This window comes from Sorex fumeus, unplaced genomic scaffold (assembly GCF_029834395.1).
Source record: "Sorex fumeus unplaced genomic scaffold, SorFum_2.1 ptg000029l, whole genome shotgun sequence".
Classification (NCBI taxonomy): Eukaryota; Metazoa; Chordata; class Mammalia; order Eulipotyphla; family Soricidae; genus Sorex; species Sorex fumeus.
The window spans coordinates 17,241,845-17,256,094 of NW_026606086.1; the positions used below are offsets into that span (position 1 = coordinate 17,241,845).

Sequence of the window (14,250 nt, forward strand, 5' to 3'; positions counted from 1 at the left end):
GCCCCGACTCTGCTGAGACCTGTCTTTCTCACTCCTTCACCCCCAGCCTGGGGAAGCCGCCTCTGGGACCTTGGCACGATGGCCACCCTGGGACACAGACCCACAGGGAGCAGCCAAGGGTGGTGAGGACTCAAGGTGCAAGGACTCGGGGTGTGGCAGGGGACCCCGGGATGGGGGAAACAGCCATGGGTCTGGCCCAACGCCCGGAACAGAAATCAAATGGGCAAATCTGAAACATTAAGGCTGCGGCGACACCAAGGCGAGACACCACGGCCGCCCCACGCCCGCCTCTGCGCATCCCGGGTCTCTGAGACAGGCACTTCTCCCCTCTGTCACCCACTCGGACCTGAGAGCTTCCCAAGGACACCCCCATCCCTGCCAGCTCGGCCCTCGTCCTGAGTTTCCGGCCATCCCCGTCACAGGGGCATCGTCCCAGTTCCGTGATGAAACCCAACAACGAACAGCCCATAACTGTGTATCTCATGTCGAATCCGTTTCTTTAAGAAGGAATGAGTGAGGGCTGGAGCAATAGCACAGCGGGTAGGGTGTTTGCCTTGCACGTGCCCGGGTTTGATTCCCAGCATTCCATAGGGTCCCCTGAGCACTGCCAGGAGTGATTCCTGAGTGCATGAACCAGGAGTAACTCCTGTGCATCGCTGGGTGTGACCCAAAAAAAAGCAAAAAAAAGAAGGAAAGAGTGAAAGGCTTTTTTGGTAACGGAAAGATGAGGTGAAAGGGCAGACGTTGGGGCTGGAGTGATAGCACAGCGGGTAGGGTGTTTGCCTTGCACGCAGCCAACATGGCCGACACAGGTTCAATTCCCAGCATCCCATATGGTCCCCCGAGCACTGCCAGGAGTAATTCCTGAGTGCATGAGCCAGGACTAACCCCTGAGCATCGCCTGGTGTGACCCAAAAAGCAAAAAAAAAAAAGAAAAAGAAAAAGAAAGGGCAGAGGTTGTGGGGAGGCAGCTCGGCTGGGAGAGACTGACCCCAGACACATGGCCACGCACGCTCCCGCTGGCCTCCGGGCACAGCCAGGCCCACAGCGCTGGCTGCCGTGCACGGGGAGAGACTGGCCACGCAGAACCCCCACACCCACCCTGCCTCGCCAGGGGAGAGGCAGCCCACGAGAGACACCTGGAGGGTCCTCAAAGGTCAACCCAGGAGTTGCCACATGAGCCAGAAGCTCAGCGAGAAACACATGCAGGGCACAGAGTGCTGGGCCAGCCGCAGGCCGGCGGGAGGGCCTCACCTTGCACGTGCCCCACCTGGGTTCGATTCCCAGCATCCCATAGGGTCCCCTGAGCAACACTAGGAGTGATGCCTGAGTGCAGAGCCGGGAGTCAGTCCTGAGCATCGCCGGGTGTGGTCCCAAAAGTCTGGTGCAGTGGGTCTGAGTATCCCTCAGAGGTGCTGGGGCCTGAGGCTGGTTCTTGCCCCCTGAGGTGCCCAAGCTCTGGGAACATGTACACGTAACATGCACAGTTTGTGTGCACACGCATCACACACCACACTCGTGCACATGGACCCATAAAAAAGGAAACGCATATCGAACACACACATGTGTACACACCCATGCACACACCACACACATGCACACACAGGGAAACGCACAGCGAATATGCACATGTGTGCACACGCATGTCCCTCGGACGAGCACCCAGAGTCGCTCCTGCCCACCCACTGACTTGCCACAAGCCCAGCCGGTGCCCAGGGCCAAAGGGAGAGTGCTCAAGAGACTGCGGCCACAGGGCTTGCTCCAAGGCAGGTGGCGGGTGGGGCCAGCCAGGCTTCCCTCCTGAGCGCTCTCCATCCTGTGTCCCGCCAGGGCCCTCCTCCCCCAGGCCCCGGCACCCACTGACGCTGCTCTGTGGGCCTGGAGCATGGGCTTGGCAGGAGAAAGGAGCAGGCATGGGGTGGGAAGGACAGACAGGTGGGCGTGGGGAGCGGGAGGAGGCCTGGCTGGTCACTGGCTTCCCCGTAAGGCGTTTGCAGACGATGCCCCTCTTGGACCATGCCCATAAATAAAGCAGAATGATCAATAGCTGGAGTGATAGCACAGCAGTAGGGCGCTTGCCTTGCACGCAGCCAACATGGCCGACTCGAGTTCAATTCCTCTGCCCCTCTTGGAGAGCCCGGCAAGCTACCGAGAGCATCTCACCCGCACGGCAGAGCCTGGCAAGCTACCTGTGACGTACTTGATATGCCAAACACAGTAACAACAAGTCTCATGATGGAGACGTTACTGGGCCCGCTCAAGCAAATCGATGAACAACAGGAGGACCGTGACCATGACCGTGATCAATAGCAGTGGGGAAGCCCCGGGCCTGGGGTGGGTGCAGCACCTACCTGCCACGCCCCATGCCTGCTCAGTGCCAAAAAAAGCCGGGCTCAGGGCCACACCCAGGGGTGGTGGACGGAACACAGCGGCCACCCACCCATCACCTTTGGCACCCAGGGAAATGGGGTGGGGGCGGCAGGTTCCCTCCCGGCTGAGGTCTCCATGGGCTGAGATGCAGGGAAGCCCCCCGGCACCTGTCTCTGTGGGTCTGTCAGGGCAGGGGGGTCCCCAGGCCCAGCCCAGCAGAGGGGACCCAGGACCGCGGGGGAGTTTCTGGGTCTTTGGTCATTCAGGGGCTGCACCCGGCGAGGACCAGGGGACACCAGGGTCCAGCTGGGGCTTCCACCGCCTGAGCAGATCCTGGGGCCTGCCTGGACAGCTGCCATCCCTGTGGGGCCAGGAGGCCTGGACCCAGGGATGCGAGTCAGCTCGGGTGCCCTAGAATCGCGGGGAGGGCCCGGCTCATCCCATGCTCCCCGGGCAGTGGTGGGCAAATTCAGGCAGAGCCACAGGCCCTGGACGAGACACTTGCTCACCTGTCAGTCTGGCTTCTCAGCGCAGACCCCGGACAATGGTCAGGAGGGACCGGAAGCTGCTTCCAGTCAATGGTCAGGGACCACCGGCGGAGTCCAAGGGTCAAGTGGCACAGGCTGCCCGGCTCCAGCCCAGGCACCAGGACAGATGGACTGAGCCAAGGTGTGTGCCAGGCGACCCGGAAACCCCGGCAGATGCGGGGCAGGGGCACAGCGCCGGGCAGCAGGGGCAGGGGCCGGGTGCTGGCTGCTCTGGTACCGGACGCGTCCGGGGCAGGGGGTGCCCAGGCCCCCACCATCAGGGGGACTCTGCAGTCCCCACGGCCTGCGTCCCCCGACAGGCCCGAACAAGCTCCTGTCCCTGTGTGTCCTCGACAGGCTGGAGTGACGTCACAGCCCCTGAGAAGGTGAGGAACAGGGGCCTCAAACTGGCCCTGCCCGCGGGCTCTGTGCGCCCCGCCCTACCCCTTCCGGCAGAGTCCCCCAGCCCCAGCCTGTGCCCACACCCCCCTGCCCAAAAGCAGGGCCGGGACTCACAGGGTGCTGGTGCCTGGCCATCCTGTCCACTCTGTGTGTCCACGGGGCCCCGCTGGAGGCCGCCTTCCTGCCGCGAGCCGCTTCCTGCGCTGCTGGCGCTGTGCCCGACCCGTCTCGGCTCAATGCGGCCTTTGTGAGGCCGTGTCCAGCATCTAAACTCCGGAGCCTGGGGGCCGCGCGGGGCTGGCCAGCCCTCCCCGCCCATCCAGGGGCTGTGTCCACCAGGGGGCCCAAGCCTGGGGCCTGGCTGGGGCCTAAGGGCCCAGGAAGCTGCCCGCGGAGTGGGGAGCTGGGTTCCACCTGCCCCCTCCAGCCAGCGTCAGGGACACTGGCATGAGCCAGCAGGGTGGGATGTGGCCGCAGACAGGCCCGGGAGGGGACCAGTGCCCCAAGGTGGCTGCCGCCAGCCCGCGCTCACTGAACCCCTCCCTGCAGCCTGCCAGGGCCCCCGAATAATCCCCCAGTGTTTGGATATTTACAGAGGCAGAAGAGCTGCTAGCAGGCACCCACGACCCAGCGCCCCCACCTGCCCCACCCCTGGGTCTCTGCCAGAGGCTGCCAGAGAGCCCCTCGCCCTTCTTCCAGAACATTCCCAACTCTCTTTTTAAACATTTACTCTTGGGGCTGAAGAGTGAGTAAAGGGATCGGGGCATCTGCTCAGCACACGGCAGACCCGGGGTCAATCCCTGAGCCGCCAGGAGCGAGCTTGAGTGCAGAGCAGGAGTCAGCCCTGAGTGGCTGTGGCGGCCCAAGGTCCAAACCAAACAGTGACAATCTTCTGGGTCACCCAGCAAGAGGGGGCCCGGACCAGCCAGGCCAGGTGGCCAGGCAGTTTGCAACTCAGGCCAGGGGTCACAGGGAGCAGAGGTGCTGGACATGCACACAGCCCAAGCTGCCACCGCCAGCAGCCCCTCCTGGCTGGAAGCGCCCAGGCCCACACCCTGCGTCTGGCAGCACAGAACAACACAAGGGAAGGGACCCCCCTGCACTCAGCCCGCAGTGCCCCCCAGAAAGCTGGGAGCAGTCACTGGGCAGGGCAACCCTGGGGACCCTGTGGCCTGGGCACCCCGTTGGGCATGGAGGTCCCATGGCGGGAGCAGGGCAGGGCCCCCAGGAGCCTGTTGTCCCCAACATCACACGGGGAGGACGCAGCAGTGGCCCGGAAGCTTCCGGTCACGGGGGTCACAGCCCGCGCCCAGGGTTTCGTCAGATATTGTGTTACGTTGCACCAGCAGGTTGGGTCCCCCGAGGCCTAGCGCCAGCTCCCGGGGGCTCGGAGCCCGCCAGGCGCTGATGCAAGAGCGGCCCCCGCATCTGGAGCAGCTCCCAGAACAACACCCTGCAACAGCCCCCGGGGTTGCATCAGGAACCTGCAACCACATGATGCCGGGACCCCGCGGTTCTGGAGGGGGGGTCTTGGCCGCGTCGGGGGCAGGTGAGCAAGAGCCTCCAGGAAGAGCTGTAGGGGGAGAGGAGGCGAACCCCCCGTCCCCCACAGGGGGAAAAGATGTGCCTGACCCGCCAGGAGCCGTCGACCACCCAAGACAAGGGAATGGGGCAATCAGGGCACGTGGAAAATGTGCAGAAAATGGGTGAGGCTGGAAGGGCGCAGGTCAGAGGAGAGGCCCCGGGCTTGGTCCAGCACGACAGGGCCCAGCCTGCCAGCCCACCTGTCCACGCCATCAGCCCGCCTGTCCACACTGCCAGCCCATAACACCTGTCCAGGCCGCCAGGCTCAACCTTACTGAGAAGGGCCCAGAAGCAAAGGGGTGCAGTGAGCTGCAGGGCCAGCAGGGGCACTGTGGGGCCACGTCGTGAAGAAACTGAAAGCACCAGGGGCTAGGGACAGGGACCCTCACACAGCAGGGACAGAACCCCTGGCACCAGGGATGCGGGACCCCCGCAGCAGGAACAGAACCCCTGGGGCCAAGGACACGGGACCCCCACAGCAGGGACAGAACCCGAGCCCTCTCCCTTGCCTGCCCGAGGGACAGTGCTCTGGTTTCCGTTCTGCAGGCCCTGGTGCTGGCAGGGCTTTCTCGGCTCCGGGTCGTCCTGGCAGGTCCGGAACCAATCACGGTACCAGCGAACGAGTCGTGGTGGCCAAACGCAGAAGCCTAACCCCTGTGCTCCCCCTCCAGCCCCGCGAAACTTGTCTGGTATTTTGTTTTAGTGAAGGTGTTCAGGGGAACCACATGCGGTGGCGGGTGGAGCCCACCCACCAGGGACCAGGCAGGGTTAGGGTTAGGAGTGCCCTGCATGCCCACCTGTACCACCTGGGCGCTCCAGGGATGGACTGGCCCCTCCCTCCCTCTCACTGTCTCTCTCTTTCCCTCTCCCTCTCCTTTTCTCTCTCCTTCTCCCTTTCTCTCCATCCCTCTCTCCCTCTCTCTCTCCCTCCCTCTCTTCTCTCTCTCTCTTCCTGCTTTATAAGACATGGTGGTGGGCACACACAGAGATGGCCGCTGATCCTGGCTGCGAGGCCGAGCACTGTGCTGGAGTCCAAGCATCCCAGCCAGGCAGCTGGAGGCAGCTCAGAGGCAAACAATGGCCGGGCTCTGGCCCTGGGTTCGCGGAACTAAACCCAGCCCCCGCCAGATGGGAGAGGAAAGGGGGACAGCAGGACCTCAGAGTCTGAAGGCACCTGAGGCCCAGGGCGGAGAGGGCTGTAGGGTGCTCGCGGGGCCTCTGGACTGGCGGAGGGCACCCCGGCCCTGGCCCTAGAACACAGTTCTCTCCTTCCCTGGGCACCAGGTGGGACTCAGGCCTCACACACGCCCTGGGGGCCCAGCTCCAAGACCCCGTGACAACGAGAGGACCACCTGTGCAGTCACACGCTCACCAGCTCCTGCAAACAGCGGCTTTGCTGAGGCACAATAGCACGTGAACCCACGTGAACACACGTAGGGGGCCGGAGCTTCACAGATGTCAGCACTGAGGCCGGACGGACGTAGGAGCAGCCCTGGGTCTGCCCCGAAGAACCGACTGCGCCCCCACCTTAACACCACCCTGGGGGCTGGGACACACCTGCACAGGCCGGCACACAGAGGTGCCCCCTATACCACCTGCACGGGCCAGGACCCGCCTACACACACTGGTACCTGCCAGCACTCGCCTGCACCCCTACACACTACACCCCTGTATCCCTGCATCCCCCAGAACTCTTGAACCCCTGTACCCTTGCACTCCTGCACACCTCACCCCTGCACCCCCTGCACACCTCCACCCCTGCACACGCATGGCTCCTGCAGACCCAGTGCAAGTGGGCGCAGGCCCGGGGGGCTGCTCAGGCCGTGTGCTCAGCCAGACTCTCTGTGGGTGTGACATCAGCAGCATCAAACTGGGGCAGCTTCCAGGAGCCTTCCAGCGCTCTGCAGCCCCGCTCCTGTGCTGCCCTGCCCCACTCCCCACGGCGGCAGGCCCCCGACAGGCTGCATTCTTCTGAGGACACAGAGGTCCCCGGACCGGCAGTCGGATGGGGACCCTCCAGGGAACCAGACCTCGCGCAAGCCCTGAATGGCCATGAGATGGGTGCTGTTGGCTGGTCAGTGGGTTGGGGTGGACCTCACACTCCTTTCCTCCCCAGCCCATGCCTGCCCTCATCCCTGAGACCCCAACTTCCCAGGACAGTTCCAGAGAAGAGGCTGGTTCGGGCCAGGGGGCTGCAGTGAACAGCTGATGCCACCTGGGCTCAAGAGGCCCACACGGGACTCACACAGGGTTCACGCGAGGCCACGTGGGCCACCCTCCCGCTGAGCAGGCAGCTCCCTGTCAGAACACTGGACGAGGGCAGCGCTGGTCTATCCCTCACCCCTGGGAGTGCCCACTGCTCTGTGGGAAGATACGGGAAAGCCACACCCAAGAGGCGGGGCCACAGCCTGAGAGGGGCGGGATCACACTTGAGAGGCGGAGCCAGTCTGAGAAGGGCGGGGCCAGTCTGGGATGGGGCGGGGCCACACGGAAAGGGGCGGGGCCACAGCACACTGACCGCACCTCCTCCCTCGGCGCCAGAGTCCTCGCCCTTTCACCAGGCAGGCCATTCCTCTGTGCTGGGGAGGGGTGGGCAGGGGACTTGGCAGTGCCCCGTGCACATCTCTGGGCCCTCAGCCCCGCGGTGAGCCATGCGCCACGTTACCGCACGCCCCCCGCGCCCCCGGCGAGACGGGGGTGGGGGGGGGGACCTTCCCTCCGTCCAGCCCCAGGTGCAAGCACAAAGTCCGCGTGTGGTTCCCCGATTCCGCCACTAGAGGGCGCGCGCGCGGCCTGGCCTGCCTAGGGGGCCGGGAACTCAGGTGGGTCAGAACCAGCCCGCGGGGCCCAGAGTCCCCGGCGGCACACACCCACCTGGGACCCCTACCCAGCGAGGAGAGCAGCCAGGCCGGCGTCCACGGCAAGGCAGGCGCAGGGGACAGAGACGAGTAGTGCGCGGTGCGTAGGGACATGGATGGGCGCGGGGCGGGAGGGACGGGGGTGGGGTACAGAGCCGGGGACTGTGTCTGGGCGGGCCGTGGAGGCTCAAGCACGGGGGAGAGGCAGAGGCCACTGGGCCACCGGCACTGGGCGGCGCCATGGTCAGCTGTCTGTTCCACGTGTTTCACCCTTACCTGGGGGGTCTCTCCCAGTTCAATGCAGGCCCAGGACCGGGGACCCTACGACCACCCCAGAATTCTCAGGGGCCCGCCCACACCTGTGCTCTTAGCTTTCCTGCATGTTTGGCTTGTTTGGGGCCACACCGGTGTGCTCAGTGCTTAGTCTTGGCCCTACTCCTGGTGGACCGGGGGCCATACGGGGGCCAAGGGTCTGACCCAGGTGGACACGTGCGAGGGAAGCGCCTGCTGTCTGACTGCTCCAGCCCCCTCTGCCCTGCATGTAACAGGGCTTCTCCCTGATCCAGGGCCCTAGGGGTCCTCAGTGGCCCCCCTCTGAAGGTGGGGACACTATTCAAGGACATGTGGGTGCCTGACATTGCTTGCATGGGGGCTAGGGGGACTTCTAGAAGTAGCAGGACTGGGAAAGGCCCCTGGGGCACGGCGGAGACCATCATCCGTAACTCACAAGCCAAAAGACGAGGGCCGAGGAGGGACTGGCCAGGCAGGCCCAGGCAAACTGTCTCCCAAGTCCGGTTCCGCCCCAAGACCCTTCACGGGCTCAGGTGGGTGGGCTGCACTGGCAGTGTGGCACCACCAGGGGGAGCTCTGGCCAAACCCAGCGAGAGGCGCCCCCCACCCCAAGGCCCCCGCCCCGTGTCAGTTTCCTGTGCTGACAGCCCCCTGTCCCTCTTCAGCGCCCGGAAGGGCTCAGCAGACGCCTCCCACCATGCTCCCCCAGCTCCTCTCTGCAGAAGCCTGGGAACACCCACCTAGTGGCACACAGCTGTGTGACCCCTGGGAAGTTAGTAACCCTCTTTTTTTTTTTTTTGCGCTTTTTGGGTCACACCTGATGATGCCCAGGGGTTACTCCTGGCTCTGCACTCAGGAATTACTCCTGGCGGTGCTCAGAGACCATATGAGATCCTGGGAATTGAACCCTGGTGGGATGCGTGCAAGGCAAACGCCCTCCCTGCAGTGCTATCTCTCCAGCCCCTATTCACCCTCTCTGAGCCTCACTTTCCCCTCCTGGGCACGGCAGAATGACCTGACTCATGGGTTTAGAGAGTGCCCGGGCACACAGGATCGAGCACAGCACCGGCCGGATGCAGGGCAGTGCTGTCGGCTGGAATCGAAAGAGGGATACAACAAGATGGCCAGGCACTGGCCTTGCAGGCAGCCGGGTCCCCTCCCTGCACTCCACAGGATCCCCTAAGCCCCTCCATGCGTTGCCCCTGAGCACAGACCAGGAGTAAGCTCTGAGCACTGCTGGGCATGTCCCCAAAGCAAAACAAGTCTCAGGAGAGCCCAGACGCGGGTGGGGTTGCCTGGCAGGCCAACCCAGGTGACCCGGACACTCAAATGGACGCAGCCGGCCAGGGCAGGGACTCACCCGCTGTCGCCCTCGGGGAACACGGGGCCATCGGCCAGCGCGGCACTGACCGGGGACAGGCAGGGTGGGGACGAGAAGGCCGAGTCCGAGTCGAAGGAGCTGGTCCTGCTCAGGCCGGCCGACAGGTCCAGTGAGGCCTCGTCCTCGGCCGCCTCCGCGGGGGCGATGGCCAGCGTTTCCTGCAGGCTCTGCGCCACCGCCAGGATGTCGTCGTCGCGGGGGGCCGGAGGGGGCAGCCCTGAGCTCTGGGCGCGCCGGGCCCGCGGGCGGGGGCCCCTGTGCACGGGGGAGCCCTCGGGAGTGACATAGCGCAAAGCCTCCTCGTCCTGGCGCTGGATGCGGGCGTTCGGGACCCAGGCGAGGATGAGGGTGGCCCCGAGCAGCTCGTCCTTCTCCGCGTAGAGGCACAGGTACCCTGCGGGGGGCGGGGTCAGGCTAGGAGAGTCCCCATGGCCAGCGGCCCCCGACGTCAGGCCCCATCTGCTGACCCGACCAGGCGCGGGGGGCAGGGGGTGGTCAGGGCAGCCTCAGGTCGCTCACTGTCCATCGGGCAGTTGGTCAGCCAGGGCAGGATGCAGGAGCAGAGCCGTGTGCCCAGGGCAGGGCCAGTGACCCTTGGGGCCAGTGACCACCAGAAGGGCGGCGAACTTGTCTGGCAAGAAGCAGGCCTGAGCATCCCAGCCCTGTCACACGGTGGGGGGACAAGCCTGCCTGCCCGTCCCAGGCCTTTCCCCTCCCCCGGCCTGTCCCCCACCCCAGGCCTGTCCCCTCCAGACCTGTCCCCCCCGGCCTTCCCCCCTCCGCCTGAATCCCCACGGCCTGTTCCCCCCTCCCCCGGCCTGAACCCCCTGGGCCTGTCTCCATCCCCGGCCTGTGTCCCCCCCCACCCCTTAGCTCCCCTGCGTGGCCCCAGGCTCACCTGGGTGGTGCTCACCCAGCCCATGCAGGCCCTCGGGCGGGTGCACACACACATTGTTCTTGGAGTACACGATCTCCCCGTCCAGGCTCAAGGGGGACCCGCCACCCGCCGTGCCAGTCAGGAACTCCGAGGTCTTGGATGACGCGCGGCGAAGGCGGAGGAGGCGGCCCAGAGACATGGCGGGGTGCTCCCATCCTCCGCGGCCGCCGGGCGTCACACCTGCGGGAGGGCCGGGGTCAGCGGGCAGCCCAGGACATGGCTTCCCACATGCAGCGGGTCCTCCGGCTCGGGGCCTCCTCCCAGGGAGGGGGATTGGGGGTCACATCCGCCTCCAGCTGCCTCTCCCTCGGCCTCAGGTGTCTCTTTCCCCCCCACCCCCGCCAGCCCCGCCCAGGTCCCGGTCACTGTGGCCCTGGCTGGCGTCCCCATGTGGAGTGTCCCCCTGGTCACCTCGGGATGAAGTCATCCCAACTCCTACTCGAAGCAGCAGGCTGGAATGAACCAGCCACAGGGCTCCCAGATTCACCCGGAGCTACAGCACCAGAGCCAGCCGGGTGACAGGCACGAAAGGGGTCGGGTGCTGGGAAGGGCCGCTGCCATCAGACTAGCAGAGCTGGGTTCTCCCTTGCCCCCCAACTCCAGGAGCCACATCTCTGGAGCTCTGGCCAGACTGAAGCCCCTGAAGCGCCCAGATCAGAAGCTGCGCTGTGAGCAGTGCTGGGGAGGTTCTGTCCTATGGGAGGGATCAGTGACACACGGCGGGACAGGTCCTCCTGACAGTGGAGCTGTGCCCCACGCGGCTGCTCCCACGCCCCTCTGGCACCCAAGGCCCACAGCCCCTGCGGGCATGACTTACGGGGCCCGAGCACTGGGAAGGGCTGGACTGGCCTCCCAGAATGTGGGGGGGAGGGAGCAGGACACTCAGGGCAGAGCTTTAGCGCGACCTAACTGAAAGGAAGACAGGAACGCTGCAACAGGTGCTGTGTGGCCTGGCTCCCATGGGCCTCTCCCACCCCCCCTTCCGTGGCCCGCCCTCCTGTGGCCAGCCCTCTCCTGACCCCTGCTTCCTGCAGTCACCCCCGGAGGAACACTCCGCAGTGGTGGGGGGGCTGTGCAGACCCCGGCAGTGTTGGTGGGGGGGTAACCTCAGAGACAGCGACTCTCTGGGCTGGAGTGATAGCATAGTGGGTAGGGCGTTTGCCTTGCACGCGGTTCAATCCCCAGCATCCCATAGGGCCCCTGAGCACCTCCAGGAGTAATTCCTGAGTGCAGAGTCAGGAGTGACCCCCCCAAAAAAAAGGAAAAAAAAAGGCGGCTCTGTGGGTGCCCCAAACCCAGAGGGTTCCAGCCACAGAAGGGGACAGCTGGGGTCAGGCCTGGGAGGGGAGTCGGATGGGAGGGAATCTGGCCGGGAGGTGGGCAGCTCACCCCACCGGTGCTGGGGCACGTGGCCAGGGTGGGGGGGTCCATGTCAGCACCCGCCCATGCTCTAGACTCAGCTCACGCTTCTCCCCAATTCCAGAGCTGTCGCCCCAATTCCCGTATCAAACTCTGCCCCAGTCCTTGACGGGCGACAGGGGCCCTGCCGTCCCTGTGGGCCCCGTTCAGGGGCCCCCGGCAGAGAGGAGGGAAGGCTCTCCCGGGCTACTTCCACCAGCCAGCACCCCGTGAGGGTGCACGTCACTGCCGAGCACCCCCAGTCAAGGGCTCTGGGGACCAGCCAGGTGCCCTCCTGGGCCCGAGCCCGGGTACCCTCCCTACTGACCCCCAGGCAGGATGGGGCCCTGGTGGCTGTCTGGGCCAGGCTGGGGGTCGCCACAAGGTCTGCAGATCCCAACGGCTCTCCCCAGCAGAAACACTGGGCAGCCCCGCAAGGTGACCCCGACACAGCCCGGCCCGGCCACTGCTCCCCAGGGCTGACCACAGGGCCGCAGAAAGCCGGGCAGGACACGGGGTCAGGCAACCTGCACCCCTGACCAGGCACCACAGGGAAAGGCCTCCCGAGTGTCATCTCCCACAGGGCTCTGGAAGCAGTGCTCACCCCGCACACACCTTATCAGCCACACGCCAGCAAGGGAGCTGGGCGGGAGGCGCTTGGCCCTGTGGCAGGCCCAACACCCAATCCCCAGCACCCAATCCTCAGTGTTCCCTGAAGTGCTCCCTGAACACCGCCGGGTGGGGCTCCCCTCCCTCAGGAGAAACGAGTGAGGTCCACTCTGAGCCTGGCCGTGCTGCCCCACTGGACCCGCTCAGGACCACTCCGGCGGGGATTGGGGAATCACTGTTGGCACAGCGGTGGCGGCCCGAGCCCACCCAACCCGCGGCTCCTGCAGCGTGGGTGCCTCCTCATGTCACGCACTTTGCAGTTGCTCCTTTTTACTCCGGTTTCTGCCTTTGGTGGCGGCTCCGGAGTTTCTCCGTTCACTGCTCTGGGCCTGCCTGGCTGTGGGAGGGGGCGTGACCCCCAGCGGGAGGGGGCCCAGCCCTGGACAAGCCCGCCAGGGGACCCCGAGGGCAGCAGCAGACTCGGAGGGCCACCGCGCCGGGACTCAGCAGGCAGCAGCTCCTGGAACCTTCTAGAAAGGCCTGGCAAGGAGTGGGAGAGGGGCAGTGCGGCCCAGGGGGCTCAGGCAAGGCGGCACAACTCCTCTGGAGTGAAGGAAAGACCAACCCACCCGCGGTGAGTCTTGGGGCAGGAAGGCGTCAGGAGGGCCGTGCGGGGAGCTGGCACCCCCAGCTGGAAGGGCAGCACTGGTCAGCGGGTAGGGCCACTCGACCCCTCCCACGGGTGGGGTGGGCTCTCCCCGCAGGGACAGTGGCCCCTCCTCCCAGGTGGCCTGTCCAGGACATCCGGGAACTCCCCTGCGCAGGTGGCCCAGGTGCCACCCGTGGCCACGCCCCAAGCGGTTTGTTGGTGAAAAGAACAACAGTGTGAGCTTGGCAGCTGGGCAGAGATGGGAGGCCAGGGGGAGGAGGGAGGGATGGGGGGAAGGGGAACGGGAACAAAGGGAGGGAGGGATGGAGAGGGAGGGAGGGGGAGGGAAAGGGAGGAGGAGGGAAGAGAGAAAGAGAGGGAGGGAGAGGAGGGAGGGGGCGAGGAGAAGGAAGCGACCATGCCCAGAGCTTGTGCCCGCCTGCACGCGGGCAGCTGGGTCTCCTGCCGCTGACCCCAGGCAGGGTAGCTGTTAGCGAACAGGGAAGAACTCGGCCTCGAGGAAAGCGGAGACTCTGCCTGAATGTTGGTTGTGACTCCTCATGAGTCAAAATGTGGAAATGCCCCAAATGCCCGCAGACAGCAGGTGATGGGAACGTCACCGGGTCGCGCAACGAAACATTATAGTGGGACACAAGGAACAAAGTGCCGACACTGTTGCAGCAGGGGAAGAGAAGAGAAAGGAAAGCAGAGACCGGGCCACGCTGAACTCAGCAGCTTCTGCACCTAACAGAAGTGGCGACTAGGACGGAGAGGCCACGGGCCGGGGGCAAGCCCCGCACTGCGCTGGCCAGGGGCTGGTGTCAAGACACAGCGGGTGCCTGGGGGGGCTGTTATAAGGAAACCCCCAACCCCATCAAAGTGCAGGAGAAGAGGTGAACAGACACCCACAAAGACATACAAATGGCCAGAGGCGGGGCTGGTAGGGTGTTTGCCTTGCATGTGGCCGACCCGGGTTCGATTCCCAGCATCCCATATGGTCCCCTGAGCACCGCCAGGAGTCATTTCTGAGTGCAAGAGCCAGGAGTAACTCCTGTGTGTTGCCAGGTGTGACCCCCCCCCCAAAAAAATGGCCAGAGGCACGCTAAGAAATGCTCTTGCCTGGTCAGGGAGCCACAGGTCTAAAGGACGGGCACGACCTCAGAGACCGTCGCAAAGGGCAAGTGCGGGGAAGGGGTGCTCCCGCACCAGCCCTTTTGGAAAACAATATGGACAAAAAACTAGAA

At 65.2% G+C, this 14,250-nt stretch overlaps 2 protein-coding genes across 2 annotated transcripts in view; both read right to left on the reverse strand.

Annotated features, from left to right (window-relative positions):
• Positions 1-14,250, reverse strand: part of EIF4A3 (eukaryotic translation initiation factor 4A3) — a 107,887-nt gene that overhangs the window by 48,750 nt on the left and 44,887 nt on the right. The window lies entirely within an intron of this gene.
• Positions 1-14,250, reverse strand: part of TBC1D16 (TBC1 domain family member 16) — a 32,282-nt gene that overhangs the window by 14,038 nt on the left and 3,994 nt on the right. Inside the window, exons 2-3 of the mRNA XM_056115763.1 lie at positions 10,312-10,530; positions 9,393-9,807 (exon numbers count right to left, since the gene is read on the reverse strand). Coding sequence (XP_055971738.1) covers positions 9,393-9,807; positions 10,312-10,489 — 593 coding nt within the window. The 5' untranslated portion in view covers positions 10,490-10,530. The remainder of the gene's footprint in view (positions 1-9,392; positions 9,808-10,311; positions 10,531-14,250) is intronic.